Genomic DNA, 20,690 nt, shown 5'->3' with positions numbered 1-20,690 from the left:
CGTGATCACCATTTTGTTTTTCTCTTTAAATCTGGATCTTAAATAATGTATTTAAGTACATTGCTTTCCATCAGCATGAACTGGGTAAGTTCACTTCGACTAAGAGGATCTGCCGGAAAACTTATTCCACGTAACGTGGGCAAACATTTTGCCAACTTGTAAGTAGAGAATTTAACGTGAGAATGTGGTACTATCTGAGCAGCTGTCACTCGCCATGAAAATGCAAGTCAGTGCCTTGTGGACTTTTAATGGAATTGAATTAGAGTTTTATGAACAATTGCGTGCTCGGTCATCGCTGCGTCGGAAGAAACAGTATTGACTCGATGAAGTTGAATAAATTATTGTGAAGCATTTGGACGATGACTTCCTCCATATATTTGGCCCGAAGTAATTTTCCGAAAAAGCTTTTTAAAGATGATAATGAAATACGAGATCTTTGTCGTTACTTTTTGAAGGAACTGAATAATTTCATAGATGGCAGCACTACCCGAGGATAGGAACGAACCACAGAGGTCTGCTTAGATACTTTGAGGAAGCTTCGTGAATGCTGCAAGCTCAAAAGTCTCTGATGATGGCATAGGATTTTTATTCTAGAAATGGGAAACTATAATTTTAGTAAAAGTCATACTTTTTAAATATCTCATTGCATACCGTCTGTTGTTTAGCGTTCGACATTCCTTTGCAGGAACCGCATTTATCTTGTCGATAAGGAAGGAAGATTTCACTTACCTGCAAAGCTTGCAAAGTCATTCTAGGTTCGAAGATGGCGCTAGTGAGATCTGTCAAAAAGATATTTAATTGTTACTACACTATGCAAAAAGTATCGTTAGCCTATGGGTTTTCACTCAATTTCTATGAGATCAATCATTCAATTTTACATATCGCATCTAAAACATATAATTACCGACAAACTCTAACGATCTACCCGGTACGTGAATCCTACGAAAAGATTTTCATCGTAACGTCGGAAACTACCAGTGAATCAAAGTAGAAAATATCACGTGAACACGTGCAGACCTTTGCCAAAAGGCGGAAGACGCAAATGTTATCCGGTTTCCTTGAAAAGCCGGACGCGTATGTAACAGCACCGAAGCAGCTACTCGCCATCAACCCTGAGGAGTTTTCAGAGGGATGTATATGCATGTACTGTAAGCAAAGGTACATTAGCACGCGTGTAGAAGTCCACGTGAGTGTGGCTTTCGTGACGTTCGCGTTTTTCAACTTAAGTTCAGGGTCAGCAATTTACAAGAGAGGTGAGTTTAGCATGTCGTAGTAGAATCGATTATGTATGACCCGTATTCCGTTGTACTTGTTCAGTCGATCAATAGATTAAATTAATCGAATGCATAAATAAATCTAATGATATTAAAATCCTTATCTAAGTGCATCCCCTCGGAGTTACATAACCTCTGATCAATATGAAAATAATAATGATTCTAAGGATTGACCTTAAAGAATGATTAAACGTTCATACAACTCTTGACTATGTGAACTTCGAACCGTGAATTTTAGTTCGCTGCGCATTTTCATCGTAGTTCATGGTTCTGCCTCTATGGCGCTATGGATTTCCGCTAAATTTACGTAGAGAATCGTACTGACTCGAAAACAAATGATCTCGCGAATGCCATTTGTTCTGTAAAATCGTGTTATTGTCACCTGGTCTCGTTGTAATCGAGAGCTATAAATTTGGTTGGGGAAGAAAAAATGGGTTACGTCAGAGTAGCGTAATTTAAAAATATACCGGGTGGTTCGAACGTGTGCGTTTGGTAATCCTACGTACGTGTTGTTTTCGACAGTGGACATGTATTTTACGCACGTCCGTAGTAACGCCCTGCGTAGGATTATGTCACTCTTAAAAATATTTGGTAAAATCAGACATATTTTTTTTCTAACAGTATTATATAGCACTACAAGCTCTATTGCATTGTTATTCAAATATAATATTTATTCAATCTGAATAATGAAATACTGAAACGACCTGTAGTTGATATCTCATACTTGACCCGTAGATATTAAAACTTTTCTGTCTTCTTAGAATGACTGATATCTGTAAACCTGAAGGTTTTAATGATAATGTTTAAACGTGCAGACGCAGTAGAGATAACCGGGTGCACGTAACGATCCTAGTCGTGTAAAAATAAGGCATCCCTATATGTAACGGAAGAGGATATCACGTGAATGAAACGACTATAAGATATAGGGGTGGTTTTTGATGGCTGATGAAAAAGCGAGCTATTGAAGAAGGCTGGAAATTCGGCTGGTAAAAAAGATTATCTGGGGGTTGGAACAGGGTTTAGAATGAGAGGTCGACTCCATTGATGCGACAAGACCTACCCCCACATCTTGTAGAGGCTGTTACGGTCTGGGGGGTTGTTTTTGCCGACCGTGGCGCCACCAGCAGAATCCAGTCAGAACTTACACCCGGACAGGCGGGCAGTGCGCCCTGATCCGCGGCACTGGTTAACATAGCCACGAAATAACACTGAAGCGTGAGTTGTGACTTTTGTGAAAGATGAATGAAAAGGTGAACGTACGCGCGTCAGATTGTGATGTGGGGATTCCTTGGGTTATGGGCTGAATTTTGAGTCTTTGAACATTTATCCGAGTCACGTCATGTCCGTATAACGTACGTATACTTATTTGCAAGGTATGTGCTACGGTGTGATTTCAAAAATATTTTTGATTTATTATTAGGATTTTTTCAAATTAATAAAGTCCAATTTGGGTTATTAATGTGGATACTCGTCGAGTAAATTAATGATAGGAATACAATTTTTTTTTAACGTTATTTTCACGAGTGACCCCATTTTTTTAAAATATCGTTTTTTGCGTATTTAATAATACTTTAACGATTTTCTGAGGCGTTTCACTTAACTCGAATTTTTTGTAATATTTTCCATTTTGGCGGAATTTGCCTGATATGTGATTCTTATCTTTACATGGGACGAATCTCTTATGAAAATAGGCAGATATGATATGCTGGTGCTAACGACGCGTGAAAATTGGATAACGACGTTAATAATGCTTGTCGGCTTAACGTATAAGGATTAAAGAGGGATGTCACGCGTTTTCAGGATATTAAGGTCCGTGCGGTTTTGCTGAGTTTAATGAATCACTGCGCTCTTAATGAAATACACCGTATTTCACGAAACGAGCTGTATTGGAATTGACATATGGAAATTCTTTGGCAGTTAATTGCCTTTTCTAATTTTCTACAAAAAGTCATCCAGTAACCCGATAAGATTATACATTGTCTGACACTACTTTGTTTTGTTCTACTGAATTTTATCCTTGCGCCTTTATACGGCCATCCATGCATTCGACCAACAATCCCGCTAGCATTCTAGTTAAAAGGCATCACGTTATTGCTGGATAATTAAGCTTTGCGCTTTGAATGGAAGTATATCAGCATTAAATCGAAACGGTAATGTAGTCAGCAATATGCGCCAATTGAAAAAAAAATGCAATTTTCTCTGAGTAGTAATACTGAAGAAAGGGTCAGACCAAACTTTTCTACTATGAATCGATGAAATTTTATAATATTTTTTCAAATATACTAGGAGAGAATGACTCGGAAAATTAAAAAAAAAGTATCGAAATAACGGTTTTTGAAAGGAAAAAAAATTTCATTCATATTCTTCAATTTACATGGTAAAATTTTTGCTTGCATATTCAAGCTCTCCCATTTTTTGTTGCATTACTCTGATCGTCAGATACGTAAATGGATTCGGGAATAAAGTCAACTTCAATATGAGAATTGGTCGAACGGATTGAGAGTCGAGTAAATTTGATTTATGTGTTAATGCAATTTTTGAATTTAATAACTTTTGTTTTTGTATTAAAAGAAAGATATATGAAAACGAGGATTTTTAATTCCATATTTTTTTTTTTTACATTGTGCTGGTATCTGCAAAGAGAAGCTATGTAATTTAAATATAAATTCAAATCAGACATCCCTTATGTGTGTCTATGGTAAAAAACATGAAATAACCGATTCGCATTAACTACGAGATTCACGTGAAATGGGGAAAATATTGATCTAGTCTCACGTCAATATTCTTTTCGGGGACAAACAACATCTGGCGGCGAGATGAAAGAGCAGTTAGAGTTGACGATATTACATTCTTTTTCGCTCGCATGGAAACAAGAGATTCAGTGGAAATTCCGTGAGAAGAAAATTGTTTCACCTCTTCGGTTTTTGAGAAATCAAGAAATCTTTAAAGAAACTCAATAATTCATACCACAGCGATAAGTCATCTGGCATTCTCCCGCTAATTGCGTCATACATCACTACATCAGTGACAAAAAGTTGATTAAAAATTTTTATTTAAAAAATAAAGAAAGAAAATTAAAAAAAAGAAATCAGCAAACCTCTTAGCGACTTATCGAAGTAATTCGTAAAATCATCAAAGCCTTGATACACCCACGCTTCGATTATTATCGATAATTAAATTTTCCGAAACTTTTCAAATTTTCGAAATTATACGATCTCCCAGTCCTTTGTTCTTTACTCGTACCTAAAATCCACCCGTTAGAGAATGCAGGGGAACCGATGTGGTGCTAACGATTTTACGTAATAACGTGTAGCCGCATAATGGCAATGCAATTAAGATCGGCCATAGTAGTTGAAGTGCGAGTGGGAGTAACGTGATGTATTTCCCTCTCTCTTGCACTCTCTCCAACGAGAGTTGAAGCTCATATATAGTTTCTAAGCCAGGAGATAATTCCATCGTTTGATTCGCGCTGCTCGTTAATTCTTCTCAATGAAAGATATAGCTATAGTGGTCAATGATAAATACAAGACACATGCCAGAACGACGATTAAATAAGTGGGAAAGTAAAGTAAATTTATTAAGATGAAATATATTGCGGCAACATTCAAATGAACCTTGCGAGGAGTTACTGTCGTTAATTATTCATCTTAAATTAAAGCACTCTTTAATCGTAGCCAAGTTTATATATAAAGACACGGAGTTTCATGGGAATAATAATATTGCTGCATCGCCCAAGAATTTCCTGAGGCTACGTGTTAAAGCTTCCTGCTTCCACGGGACTTCATTGCACCGCGTTCCAACTTCCTCATATCTGTTCTAGAAGTTATTAACCCCTTTTTCTTTAATACGGTCATTATACAAGCATTAACCGGAAATGATGGAACGGTTAATTAAAATTTGGTAAAATTTTTCTTTTATTCAAAACTTTTGTTCGTAATTGCTGAAACGATATCGGCCGATGCAATTAATTTGTCTAGTACTAATTAAGATGGATTGTAAATTTTGAATTTTTTTTTTTCTAAAGTATACATACTTCTAAAGTATGTACTTACCATTAGCACTATAGCCGTAGCGACATCCTATTAAGAACCATTATCTTTCTTGTCGTTGATAAACTTTTATATTTGACTCCTTGGAATTTTTTGTTCTTTGGGGCTCCCTGTTTCTTTCAATTGTCTCCGTGCTGAGCAAATTCATTAAAAGGTCGAGGATCAATGATGAAAATCACGATGAAGCACTAGTCCCGTACAATAGTGATAAAGTCAAAGTAATTGGCAGGTATCTTGCTTATACCTATACCAAATGTTGATTTGTCAGAACGATCAGCTGCCTTTTTGAATCTAGCTGAAAATATCCCAAGTGAAAAAAGTGAACGTAAGATCGTGAACTCGTTAAGACACTGAAACAATTCCCTAGACGAAAATTTACCAAAGTCGTCTGGACGTTTCTATCAGGGTGACTGAAGCGGCGTAAAGATCTCAAAGACTCCAAGGGTAAAATTCAAGGATAATCGAGAAAAAGTAGAAGACAAGGACAAGAAACAAAAAAAAAGTAACCAGGATCTACGAGATGCCCCAGCAGATTCCCAAAACGGGTTTCATGAAACACATGAAAACGCATATACGATCTGGCAAGAAGATGCAAATTGACTGGCAGTAGAAAAGCTCGAAGAAAAAAAATTTTTGGATTAAACCATCGATCTCGAAAAGTCTCACGTTTCTTGTGACATAATTTTCCATTACATCATGACGTAAATTGGTCCATGGATGGTTCAGAGGATAATTACAGTATAATCGCTACGTTAAGCGGTCTGGTCCATGCGAATTCTCTGGAGGGGCAATGAGAAGAGGTAAAAAAGTTTTGAAATAATGTTAAATGTAATGGCAGCCGTAACCACGAGCTTACCGAGCAGAGTGGATCCAGGAGCAACATCAGAAAATTCAACGTCCAACGTGACCTCAGCTCCAGCTGAAAATCCAACGGTGGGCTATCTGCCGGATAACGTGAATGAATTCTTTGTGGTGGTCAAAGGTATAATAATGGGAACTATAATAACCACAGCAGTCCTGGGTAACGCCCTGGTGATAGCGAGTGTACGGAGGCACAGAAAACTGCGCGTAGTCACGAATTGTTACGTGGTCAGTCTGGCAGCGGCGGATCTGCTGGTAGCTATGTGCGCCATGACTTTTAACGCCTCGGTCGAACTCTCTGGTGGAAGATGGCTCTTCGGCAGGTTCATGTGCGACGTCTGGAATTCGCTGGACGTGTATTTCTCGACCGCCTCGATTCTTCATCTGTGTTGCATAAGTGTCGATCGTTATTACGCAATAGTCAGTCCCTTGGAATATTCGGTGATCATGAAGCAAAGTACAGTGGGTTGTATGCTGGGTAGCGCCTGGTTACTTCCAGCACTGATAAGCTTCATACCCATCTTCATGGGATGGTACACGACTCAGGAGCATCTGGATGCCATGGCGGAGAATCCTCACGTGAGTACCAGAAAGAAGAATGATGATAATTTTTTTTTTTTTTCAAATTTATAAATATAACCTGGTCCAAATTTCTATCTCTTCATCAGCTCTGCAGCTTCGTTGTGAATCGTGCCTACTCCGTGATAAGCTCCTGCGTCTCATTCTGGATCCCGGGCATAGTGATGATCGTCATGTACTGCAGGGTCTACAAGGAAGCTGTACGTCAGAGAAAAGCTCTGAGCAGAACCTCCAGCAACATAGTGCTAAATAGCGTACATCATCATAGATCTTCCACGAGGCACCATCATCATCAGCAGCTGTTACTCCAAGCCGCGGCCGACACTGGCGAGCTTGCGCTGCACACAGCCCAATTTAAAGCACCCACCGAGCTTCACGCCATCAACGGTGAGTGAGCTTTCGATCATACATATATTGGTGGACTGACAGTTTTTTAGTGTGGACGCAACCATACTGTACAGCTTCCATTAAAAGCGGTCACGCTTATTCGTGCAGCATCGGGAGTTCTGATGTATTGATCATTTTGCGAACCAGCAGGAACCAAGTTGGCCAACCTGACTCAGGGAAACGTAGGTGATCCGAAACGTTCGATGCTCCACAGTGTTCCTAGTCGGTACCATTAATAGTGACTGATGGTTCGATTTACAACAAAGTGGTCTCCTTCGTTTATACGAAAGCGCTATTCCGGAGTTGGTCCTTTAAAGCATTCCGGCGCTTCACCTTACCCCTGGCGTCGTTTCTCACCGGAATGAAGTATGATATCTCGTACACTCTACCAACCAATACGTTTTTTTGCTAATGCTTTCCTCTCGCCTTTTATCACACCCCCCCTCCTCTTCGTTTTGTATACGTTTTGGATATACTTCGTTTATCACTTGTGACTCGATATCACTTAATTCTTCGGGTAGAGCTCAGAGTGATGGAGATAACAAAATTATGGTATGATACATATATTATGAAAATTACAAAAAAAATATGCATCAGAAATGGTCTTAATTGATCACTGCAAGAAAATAATGAAAATTCAATACCAATATTTTGCATTTTTTTTTTCTTTTACTTGCTTCACAGGCTATTTTATTGTATACAGAACATTATTATAATAAAAGATCAAAGATGCGATTATATGTTATAATATGATTTATGATAAATATATTCTCTCTTTTATCAATTAAAAAAAAAAGACAATTTGATAATTTCGAATTGGATAACGTTACTTATTCAGATAAAAGAATATATTGTGACTTTTTCTTCAATTCACGGTCACAAGACGACTGCAGCTATCGTTTCGGATGTTCGAAATAACGCCCTCAGATAGATTCGTACAGGTACGCCAATGCCTTCAGAATGTTTTGTTTTCTGGAGTTGAGATCAAGGCGCTCGAATCTGCCGTGGAAAGTTAGCATCGACGTACCAAATTGCCCGGAGAAGAGAGCACCCTACGGGAGACGTCTCCATGGACCTGAAGTCCGGGTTTGATACCGGCGCCCCGCTGGAGAGAGGCAATGGGCTTGAGCTGTCTACCGTAATTTAGCAGCCCAAGCGGCAGCGCATTTCCGTAACCGCCCGCTCCCGTTCGTGCATCCAGTTGCGTTTGCTGATTCTACGCGACCCCAAGAATCAGGATCTACGGTTGGGTTTCTCGATTTTAAGCTTCCCCAAAAATCGATAGGATCCGTTATGCTACCATCTGTTCTAATAAGTTCGGTCAGAGCTCTCGTTTTGCCAGAGTTGAGACTGTTTCACTTTAACTCCCAGGTCATGCCGGCTCGTCAATTTCCGGTGCAATAAGAATTGGCTGGCGCCCACCTGGCAGGCGGATGGATGAACGAAATGTGGACGGCCGAAGGTGGCGTAGATTAACTATCGGAATCACGTTATCTGTGTCGAGTTTTAAAAATACGTCGAAATATATATATATATATACATATAAATATATATATATATATATATATATATATACTTGTAGTTCGAAAAGCTCTTGTGCCGTTTATCTTGAAATCATATCGCTATCATTATATCAACCCACCTCAATTTCTGAAATCTCAGCTTTGCTCGGTACGAATCCGTAGGATAAATAAAGTGACAGTGACGACCGGAGCTTATTGTACTGTCGATATCTAAAGCCCGCACGCACTTCGGGTACAATCGGCTAAGAGCTTTCGTGGCAACGATGCTAATGCGAAAAAGAGTATAGACAGGGACTCGTGCAACGTAGATACGAAAATTTGGAAAATTGCCTATCGATACTGTCAACTTATTTCGAGCACAAATGACGTCGAGTCGTAGCGCCATGCTCGTAATTCCTTTCCCGTTTCTATAAAGCGACGAGGAGTATTGGACGCACTGCGTGCAAAATGCAGCTTGCGTTGCGCTGACGCTAGCGGAAGCGGATGCTGCGCCGTCGAACTTAGTGACTATAGAGACACGGGCTTGGGGTGGAGTTTGAATGGCTGTAGAACAATCAACCGATTTGCATGTGACTCCTACCTGGTGTTTCATCGAAAGCTTTTATTAACGCCGAGCTTTTATTTTTCCCTCGGGCTCTGAAAGTCCACTTGAATACGTTCGACGTCGATGGCGACGTGGATACAAATTAATAAACATGGGCAAAAGCTCTTGTGACATATGAATAATTGAGTAAAAAGCTCTCGATGTGAAATATTTGGAGAATCACGATAATAGCTGTACCGGGATGGTTGTTAACTCTTGACAGTTCTTTACGTCAGGATTAAATTAGAATATTGGCACGAATTTTACACAAGGTTCATTTGACGCCAGTGTGACGTCAGCTTTAATTACATGAGCCACTTTCGAGCGTGGTACGCAGTCTTAAGGAAACTGGATACAGCATCTCTTGTTTATACATAAACTTTTCATGTCGGAATATTTCCTATTCGAGTATATAAAGAATTTACAAAAGAACAATGCTCCTTTCCATGGGAACTTTTGCCTTGACGCGTGCTGGTATAAGACCCAAAAGAAACAACTTTTACAATAGCACACACGTGCAAAAAGGTGGGCGTATAGAGTTACAGCATTAAAAGGAATCATGATCAGCTATGTCAAAGAAAGGTAGGGAAATAGGTATTGTATGATTCACATTTATCTGTGAGAGTAATTCTAAAATCCTGCCGAAGATCAGGTAACGTGTGGTACATGTCATAGAAAGTAGATTTATGGTAACGGAGGATATGTAATCGGTCTACATCTTCCAACCAACATGACTGACATCAAGAAACATTGTTCACTGTTAAAAAAAAACGTTGCCCTTTCTGGGGTCACCCTTATTGATATTTTCCACGCGGATGAGGATTCTGCTGACGAAGAAAACACTTGATTAAGTTCCTGACTGCTCATCCTTGAACGATTCGCAACATATCCTCTTACGTTCTTTTTCTACAAAATTATAACTGGTCCCCTTGACCGCCTTTTGAGCTCTGCAACGTGAAATCCACGGTTTTGTGTTTTGTCTGCTAAAACTTTGTCTTAGTACTCGCCGTGAGGAACTCACCGATATCGGTCTTATTAGGCAGGTGCCTTAAAGGCACGTTTAAAGCTCAAAGTCCCACGTTCTTTATTCACAGAAAATGAAAGATACAGAATAATAAGACACTCGAAATGTTGATCGAATGGAGATAACTAAAACACTTTCTATTCTGCGAAAGCACAGCCACCGGGGGAATCTTCTTTGAGCGTAACGAAATGGGGCTTTGAGCTTAATATTCGCGAAGCGTTGTGAAAGCTCGTTGGCTAGATGCCGGTTAACGAAGTAAATAAAAAAAGCTTCGCGATTGACTTGCAATTACGTTGCTACCCAATATCCTTTTTTTTTGTTTTAACAATATTTTCGAGCTTTTTCAACAACCACTTTGTGCCAGATCGATAAACAGCAAATGCAGTATAAACTCATACCGTAATCTTATTCGCAATGTACTATTTGCAATTCGCAGAGAGCACTACGAGAACAGTGACTGCAATTCGCGTGATTGCTATTGTATTTTCCACGGTTTAATTCTATGGTACACCATGGCTCCTGTGTGTACGACGAAAAAGTACGTCTTCGGTATACTCGAGTCTGTTATACATATAATATCAAGTGGATATACGAGAAAGCAGAGAGAAAATGTCAGTACAATACACATTACGTAGTCTGCGCCGTGGAACAAAAGAAAATCAAATATGATTAAATTGCTACATGAAAGTTTCACAGAGCTTTGTGTATGACTGTCACGTTATATATGGCTTTAGTACTTTATATCTTCCTATATAATTATTCAAATTAAATTTCATACACGATGATCGTATCGCATTGCATTGGCTCAGCTACAGTTAAGAAATTGCCCGGGAGATTCGAAATGACGCTATTCCTACGAAAGCTGCATCGTTATCATAGGAATTGTTTTGTTTTGATAAATTAGAAAATTTCTGTAGGCAAACAAGATGCGCAATACCGGTCTAAATCCAGCACCTCAACCGAATGAATTTCCCAGGGTGACGCTGACTAATTATTGTTTACAGCTCTAGAACGAAGGAACAGCACGTTACATTATTCATACATTTTCCCTACAAATTACCTGCCTTCGTTGCTCCGTTATTGATTGAACTGTAGTTCATCTCTTGAGCAGAACACGCGTCTAAGCGCTATTTACAGTCTGAAGTTGATTTCCTATTTCACGGATAACCTATGCTTCGATCAATTTCTTTCGATAAATTTACTTTCTTCTGCTCTTGGGGTTTCCAATTTTTCTCACTTTCTTTTATCGTTGCCAATAGTTTTGATTTTTTTTTTTCTTTTTACTTTATGCATCATTTTATCGTGAACCTAGATTCACATTGGCTGGTAAAATTCACGTTGATTGGACGACTGTAACTAATTGAACGAGAGTAATTGGTCCTTTTACTCCATTCACTGATATATACGCGGCCTTAATGAACGACGACTGTATGTAAAAATAACTGGTTCGTTAACAGAAAGAACGAGACAGATGAACTCTCTGTATTCGGTAGTTCGGACTTATTCTCAGAGCAAACGGATTCCTGGTTTATCTATAGCACAGATATAGATAAAGTCTAATGATGAATGTTTGAGATTTATCTTGAAGCGATATATCGTTCTGCTTGAAAATTTTAAACTTTGTTATTATTTCCAAAAAAAAAGTATCCTCAAAAAGTTTTAAGATTCTTTCTCGTGAAGTGATATTTTATTAATGAATTAAGTTTTACTTTGATGTTGAGATAAATATATTCATCTTGTTAAGTAAATTCATATAGATCAGTCTGGACAGTCAAGATGAATCCAAGAGCTCCTGAATTCTTTTATTTTTATTATATTAAAGAAACCAAAATCTGTATATATAGTTATAGCATTGCGATTATTATTTTACAGCAGTGCTATTTAAGTATATGTATACGGATACTTGTTAAAAATGTTATAACGAGAAAATCATAAAGTTTAATAAGAGACCTTAGCATGGCGATCGTATACATATAAATATTCAAAATCAAATAGATAAATAAGACTAAAGCAGAATAATGAGAAAGAAGCAATGTACTTTTTTAAATTTCATCTAGCTCTTGGCTATATTTATACATATGCTTCTCGGAACCAATAATCGTCGCTCTACTTTTCTATGTTTAATGGGAATATCAAGAAGAGATAAAAGAATCATGCATTCGCCAATCGCAAACTCTTTTACCCAAGGAGCATCACCCATATCTATGCTACGTCTTTACCTCGATGCTCTCTATGCAAGTTTACTGAATAGCACCGGACGCAAGCCGATATGCCTGTTTACTCTTATCAAATAGTGTCACATTTATACTCGAATTAACAACCGGGACGATCGATCGTTGCTCCTGACAGGAGGGTCTTCGATTTTGTGTGTCGTTCGCATGTTATTCGGCGACGTCGCTCTTGATTTATGGAGAAAGCCCTTTCCTCTGGGGAGGGGAGGGGGGTGAAGGGCGCCCAGAGCAACAACGGTGGCAAAGCGTCGCAGCGATGATTGCCGAAAATTTACGACTGATTGTGCCAAAACGTTGAGTCGTCGACAAAAGAAAATGTACAGTCAGAAATTCTTTGAGTTATTATGTTTTAGTCAGACTTTTGATAAATTAAGTTTGGCAATCATCATCATTGTTATTATTTTCTTGTAAAACATCCGCAACACACGAATTTCATCGTCGATATGATTGATAAGACTTTTAATATACCGGGTGCACTTTTTTTATTAATAAATTTTCTCATCGTTTCTCAATCGGATACATCCGTACATAGAAGCATTCGTTCTTACGTTAATTTTTTTACGGCATTTTTTTCATCGATTTCATCAAAGCTAAATTACAACTTATACCCTGAAAGTGGAGAACTGACATTACCATTTTTATTTTAGGCTAACGTGCAATCTGGTAATCAACGAAAATGCTCCATTCTGATTTTTGAAAAAAAAAATACCAGATGTTTTCACCCTGGAAATATTTACCAAACGCGCATACGGTTTTGGTGATTTGTGTGCTACAACCATTCGTAAATGAAAGCAGCACGTCGGTTTCGTGAAAACCGTGTGGACCTCGTTAAAAAAGAAAAAGAGGGAAAACGTAAACAGAAGGAAAACAGCAAGCACGGTCGCACGTAAGCGCTTACGAGAAAAACTACGAGTTCGTCGATTCGTCAAATAGCTGCGAGTGCTGTCGTTTTTCCAAAAGTTGTCTCAGTGAATATAACTGAACTTTTTGCCAACGAAAAAAAAAAGCCCAGACGCAAAACCATGGCAAGGATGGGAGAACATTCTGTAGAAAAAAAGTCCCCATCAATTAACCCAATGCATACAACCCCTACACGAGTGAGCGAATGTAAAACGATAAAAAAAAAGGGTAAAAATTACTAAAGCAAATAAACCAAAAAAAAAAAATAATAAAAACATTACAAAACGTGACAAAAGTTCCTATAGAGCTGTCGAGAAAGAAAAAACGCAATAAATGTTAAAAAAGTTCGAATGTCTGATAAAAAAAAATTCGATCCCGCAAAAAAAATTTTACATCCATACATTCTAATTACACGAAAGCTTATCCCGAGTTCAGTGTATTTCGAAACTACTCACGGGTGTCTCTGACAGAAGCTCTTCCCGTGAGATAAGCAAAATTCTAAACAAGCCATTTGTTCGAAAGTTAACACGATGTATTCGTAGCTTAGAATGGTTGGCTGCCAGTGAAGCATATTAATCGTGATTAGGTTCGCAATCGTATACAACAACACGTATACGTGCAAGCTCTGTAAGACAATTGTATGGAATGTGATAAAGTTGGCAGACCTTAACGCCGCAAGCCCAGATCGGGAATGGCCGATAGGACGAGGTCTCGGTCGTCCCGTAGGTGGTTCGCATATTACAGGGGACCTTGCCACTACTTTGCTGCCTTTAAGATTTTATCTTAATAACCGTTTTTACAGGCATGCAACGGCGCACGAGCACCCTCAAGCTCGTACTGCGAGTGCAGCTTCGATCGGCGCTTCGTTTGTATAGTATGTATGGCAATACGACCTCGAGAATTCATATCATTTAAACGTTATCCGCCAATACGGACAGAGGCGTGTAATTCCTTATACGGGATCTCATGATATTTCCTACTGTGGCAATTACGTATTACGTTATGACGTTACGTAATTCGCTAAGAGCATTATCCTTGAAACGTGTAATGTCTTGGACAAGCTTGTCTAATGCCTTTGCAACGTATGCGTCAGTCGAAATGGCATCTTTGCGAATTCCTGGGACAGCTGAATTTAACGTATGGAATTCCTCGCAGGATATTGATCTGACTGAACGTCGGTTGTGCTAATTGAGAAAAATGCGAGAGATAATTTTGATTATTATTATTATACTGTATATCAGGATTAATCGAATTCATTCTATACGATTGATATGGGGAATAATAATAATATACGGGGTAAGGTTAGGTATATGGTAATTTGAAAATTATATTTGATCATGCTATTTTATTTTTATTTTAATCATATCACCTGCTACTGCACTTTAACTTGCTTAAATATTATATTTCTTCGGGACGTACATCGCCAGCGCTTTTACGATGCTGGTTTGAGATATATATTTGGATTGAAAGCTCGAGTGATTCTTTTAATCCTGAAAATCCATTTTTCGTTCTTTTGAATAGCTTCCAAATTTTCGGAGCCTGTATCGAGACTGGCACTAAAGGCGAGAATGTCTTTGCTAGAATTCACTGGCAGTGTGAATTCGCCTTTGAATGATATTCCTTTAGCCATGCTTATTTGATTTTCTATTCAAGTGGTATACCATTGGATCGGTATACATATGAATTCAGAGCTCTTCCATGTTAGCCAACTTGATCTGCACCGATAATTTTTTATCCTGACTTTGTGAGAGCGATGCAAAAATGTATATATCTCATGTATATAAGTGAAAGATTACGGAAAGAAACGAAAACTTTAAAGAAAGTGAAATAATAGAGAACTCTCTTGAGATAGTCTCGAGCCACAAGCTCTTCGCGTTGCGAATTCTAATTTCTTTCTCTCTCGCTCTCTCGGACCTCGCCAACTTATGAACTTCGCACTGGTTGAAAATTTTTCGAAAAGTTACCAATAAAATCGAAACCTGAACACCGCATCTTAAAAATGCGTTAGTGTCAGTGTACGTATACGTGCCTGGTGTGCATATAACTTGGTATATAGATATGAAATACTCGCGGAAAAGTCGCAGAAAAGAATTTTACTTCGTGCGAAACGAAATTGCCGACACGAATAGCGGACTGATTTCAGTAATTGAAAAAATCTTAGGAATCGGTAGAAGCTCCAATCGAAAAATCGATGACTCCAACGGCGCCAACTTTAAATCCAACTTTTACATATAATCATATGATATATCATACGACGTATATCATGGCTCTGGCTTTCATAGAGATTTTGCATCGACTTTCTACTCATTCGGTAAAACTTTCTGTAACCGCGAATTCTGATTTCAGTCATTGAAAACATCTTAGGAATCGGTAGAAGCTCCAATCGAAAAATCGATGACTCCAACGGCGCCAACTTTAAATCCAACTTTTACATATAATCATATGATATATCATACGACGTATATCATGGCTCTGGCTTTCATAGAGATTTTGCATCGACTTTCTACTCATTCGGTAAAACTTTCTGTAACCGCGAATTCTGATTTCAGTCATTGAAAACATCTTAGGAATCGGTAGAAGCTCCAATCGAAAAATCGATGACTCCAACGGCGCCAACTTTAAATCCAACTTTTACATATAATCATATGATATATCATACGACGTATATCATGGCTTTGGCTTCTATGGAGATTTTGCATCGACTTTCTACTCATTCGGTAAAACTTTCCGTAACTGCGAATTTATGAATGGAATCTCGTGAATAACCCTGAACAAAGACTGCTGGATTAAAGTGATTTTACACTTTCAGCATAGATTCCTCAGACATCCAAAGAAAATACGTTTTCAGAATTTTAACAGGTTATCCTTACTACGTCCCATCTCAATTTATCTCACAGTACCAAAAGGAATATCGTGTCAGTAAATTCGCACCCTCAAAAAATGTTATATTTTTTTTCTCATCAAATGAACGTTTGGACCGACGTCTAAGAACTTATAAAAAAAGATTAATATTGACCTCAGCCGGAAATAATAGAATGACCATTAAAAAACGAAGGATTCCCTTATAAGGGAGGGTGTTGAACTTTCTTCCTCATGAGGATTCGCCCCTGATGTACGATGTACGGTCTAGAATAAAAAAAAAACAGAGGTGGAATTCCAATGAAATGGACCCACAGTGATAGGGGCACTCTAACAAATTGCACTTGCGCATCTGCAATTTTAATTTTTGTATAACTTATTTCACAGTATCTCAAGGTGTTGGAGCATATATATGATGCACAGTACAGTAGATAATACGGCTTAATGTATTTGGTCTTACTCAAGAACTTTCTTTTTTTCACCCAGCCGCCATATTTTCATGGGTATATCCATATTTATACAATATAATCTTCGTTGCATGCGCTCCGTAACGGCCTATATTTTTATTAATAAATTCTAAAGCCACGCGATTCATTCCCTGACCTTTTCACCATCATTCCCTCGTTCGCTTAACCTAACTAAAGTGAATGTGGCACCAACCTGCAGTTTTACCACGACTGTACAGATATTCGACGCATATTGAATGTGCTCGTGTCCTTTGTCGTAGCCCTTCCGTAATGACCTCGTATTGTAACAAGGAAAACAAACCAGCGCGACCTTTCACAGAAGATCCTTTTCCGCGATATGATTCCTGGCCTGTTCAGTCTCTCGTGCAATTCCAGAAGATGGTGAACGTCGATGATCGTCATTTCTAACCTATAAAGTATTGGGGATTTCATAACTGTGCATTGCTGTTATATATTTATATGACATATATTCGTTTTCTTTATCACGATACTTAAATTTACAATGATATCGATATAAGATTAATATATGAATAATGTCATTCGTCAGACTATCGAACGTCCTTATTGTTGTGAGAGTCATGAACTTTTCCGTAATTTTGGAATATGCTTAAAAAAAGGACCCGTAAGTGAATTGGGTTACGTGTCTTTGTCGAGTCGATGGGAGAAAAAGTGAAGGAAAAGTCAACCGTGTGACAAAACGCTTTTGAAGGGTACCGTTCGTAATTTTTAGATGGATGAGGTAATAGCGGACTACAAGGAAATTCGCTTCGCTCTTGGGACTATAAACACTGTTCTGTTTGCCGCTGTAAGTTGTCAGAAGAATTTTCGTCTTGGCTGAACAATAGCAACTTCCTTGGGTCCTCGCGAGTCAGCGTACAATAAGAACGTTTCAATAGGCAGTTTAAACCTCCCGCCTTTATCATCCCCCATAGCTTTTATCCAATTACGTGAATTTTCGATGAAATTTTTAATGCCGAAACTTTTTAATATCGATTTTATCTCGGTTAGTCGAGTCCCCGCACTGAATTATTTATCAGCAAAATCATCCCCAAAGAAAAATTAACCACGCGAAAAATGAAATATTTACTTGAATAAATGATCTCAAAGGATCAACAGATTGATACTATATCGATATCGACGACGACTGTCTTTTTGTGAAGGGCTGTACAATTTTCTTATCGGATATATCCGTTTGTTTTCTTTTCTTTTCTGATAATCGCAATATTTATCTGTTACATCTTCGTATGGAGAATCTTCAATGTCGTCGTTTATACTATGTTTCTCATAGACGTCAGAATGACGGGATTACGACGCCCGACGCTCGTCAGGCTGTTAAGGGTGGAAGGTTCTTATTGTACCCCGTGAAATCCTTGTGACGCGCGTCCCTCTGATACATTGTGCAAGACAGCCCGATATCTACGTGCCCCAGAGCTTTGGGCTTTTGTGTCTATTGTACTAGGAGAGCTTCTCGTCATATCCGCGATATTACGTTCGCAAAAACGTTGATTTTACACCCTCGTCACAGCCGACTTGTTTAGATCGCACTATTCACCAGAATACTTCTCCTACCCTGCTTCTCTATATATCTGGTATCATTCTGATATCGCTAGATTTCAGCTCACGGGCCATAGAGCCCTTTGTGTCCATTGATATCGGTAGGACGGTCTTTGAGAAGCATACAAACAGACCCTTCATAGAAATGATAACCAACCCTTTATTATTATCTTATGAATTATACTTAGATACCAGAAATAATTAAATTCATCCTTAATATCATATTATGTCATCATTACTGTCACTGATATTACAGTGAGCTATCATGGCCGGAACGCCAACTTCAGCCGTTACGAGAGCTTACCGATAAGGGTTGAAAAGTATATTGTGTAAATATACATAGTCACCGTGGTAGTCAATATAGGAAATTGCTCGGGATATAGTTTCAGACTTTGGGAAAGCGTCCTATGAACCAGCGTAGGTGGACAGATTTATGGATTGCGAGGAGTGTGTCCAGGGTGGAATATTAGGGGGTGAAATATCTATAGAGAATTTCCGTGAGCAGGTGTGCCTTGAAATATCCCAAGGAGAAACACACCGGATACGATACACTTTGTACTTTGGGAACGGCTTCCTGATATGGTTAAGTACATAGTCGGTACTTTGGAGAATGTTATGCTTCCGTGAATAGGGGTTGGCTATGCGGAAGGTGAAACAGTTATGTGTACCAGGGCTGGAGGGTAGTAACAGCGGGACGTGGGCAGGAAAATAAATGAAATGTTCACTCTGGATAGAATTCTCGAGGTCTCAACAGAATTACTGTTGACGAGGGTGCGATCATCCATCCGCCCCTGGAAGACAAGTCTCTTCTACATTGTCCCGTAGAAAAGAGGAACCAGCGTGCGAACCAGGCTCCATGGGCGATCTTTTAATTCTCATAGAACACTGTTCTACTATGGACAACCCTAATAGGCGGGTCTGGCGGTGCCTGAAAGAAGTAGTTGGGGATGAAAGTCACAGGGTCAATTAATTCTACGTTAATATTTCACGATGGCAACTCCTACGTCAGTATGGGGCTAGATAAGACACGAGGAAGAAATTGATAACCCCTCTCCGAAGGAGCACGTGTACAGGGGGTGCGAAAAAAGTAGCACTATAAAAAAGAAAAACCGAAGATATTTTTATCGCCTTTTATTTCACGTGAGGATGTTACACGGACAACCCCTAATTTCTACCCCCATTGCATTCAACCCTCAAGCACGAAGGGTAAGTATCGGTCAGTCTGTTTTAGTTTGTCAGTACCGATCAATTAGCAAGGTCCAAGACAGGCTGAACAGTTCATAATGCCGGAAATGGTAGGCCACCCTTCATGTGTTCCGTCACCCTTATCTTAGGGGTGGTTCGCACCTCGAGACTGTTTAACCGTTTTCAATGTTATTTTTGACGAGACACTTGCGCCGCTCGATGTTTTCACCCCCTTCGTCAATTAGCCCGTTTTACTTTGTCGCCGGGGTGCTCCGTCTGTGACTTCCTCTCTCTATAAGGAAAAGGGGGAAAAGGGGGAAGGAAGATGAGCGCGAGGGAGGGAAAGAGTAAAATTGGAGGAAGGGTGGCTTAAAGGACTCAACCCAGTTTTGTCGACTTAGTTTTATAAGCCAGAATGTTCAAGCGACGAATCTTCTTCACGTGTCGTGCTGCGTCGACCTGAGATTCTTACGGCCGTATCGCACAGGAGCGACGCACTTGGCAATTTCAACGGGCGACGTTGGCTCACGACTATTAACCTTTATTTTTACCTATTTTCGGCGTTCCTTTCTCAATATCACATGAAATACGGACTTCGTTATCACTGGTAACACTAGTTGCCGTTCGTTGATGGCGCTGCTGTCGCCATTATCATTCCGACAATAAATATCGACTTGCTTAACGGTCCTTGGCATAGATACATAGAAACAGAGGCTAACGCGACTTCTTTGTATTTCTTCACCGCCATTTCCGCTACTATAACCACGTGACAATGACACGAACCACGTCAAACGTCACTTTAATAAATGCCTACTATGAAATACGAATGAGAAGTGTTCGATCTCTTCTATGAATATTCGTCGTTCATAAAAACCTCCTCAATAATCCGTATATAATTTGCTATCGTAATACGTGATACGATATCCTCTACATATAAATAACCCGTATCGTACAGACTGATCGGAAAACAATAATACCCTGTAGAGACACGTACACTCATAAGAAACATATTTTATGCCTGACTGTACGCGTACTGTGTATTATAGAAGCATTTAGAATTCAATGAAAAGTTTCACTCAATAGTTTCACAGAATAGTAGAGATAAAAAGTGAAAAAGAGACTCCGAGCTAAGTATAAGAAGAAGCTTCGTCTTGTATATACATAGGTATATTATTCGCTGTAAAATATCAGGCAGCTGTTTATACGTCGGCGCT

General features: G+C 39.0%; 1 protein-coding gene across 9 annotated transcripts in view; it reads left to right on the top strand.

The window, feature by feature from the left end:
• The first annotated feature begins 2,420 nt into the window (after positions 1–2,420).
• The window catches only part of LOC107263126 (octopamine receptor beta-3R), a 60,266-nt gene continuing 41,996 nt past the window's right edge, over positions 2,421–20,690 (top strand). For 2 of the 9 annotated variants that reach the window (XR_003058387.1, XM_025080523.1), the window contains exons 1-3: positions 2,421–2,647; positions 5,478–6,763; positions 6,853–7,150. Coding sequence is in view for 8 of the 9 variants with exons in the window: in XM_025080523.1 (XP_024936291.1) it covers positions 6,143–6,763; positions 6,853–7,150 (919 nt within the window). In the remaining variant the exon portion in view is untranslated. The remainder of the gene's footprint in view (positions 2,648–5,477; positions 6,764–6,852; positions 7,151–20,690) is intronic. The other 7 variants (XM_015730006.2, XM_015730004.2, XM_015730001.2 and 4 more) reach the window with 7 other exon arrangements.

Source organism: Cephus cinctus, unplaced genomic scaffold (assembly GCF_000341935.2).
Source record: "Cephus cinctus unplaced genomic scaffold, Ccin1 Ccin1_scaffold0132, whole genome shotgun sequence".
Taxonomy (NCBI): domain Eukaryota; kingdom Metazoa; phylum Arthropoda; class Insecta; order Hymenoptera; family Cephidae; genus Cephus; species Cephus cinctus.
The sequence above is the reverse complement of the archived record's forward strand: the minus strand, read 5'-3'. Positions and strand labels throughout refer to the sequence as shown.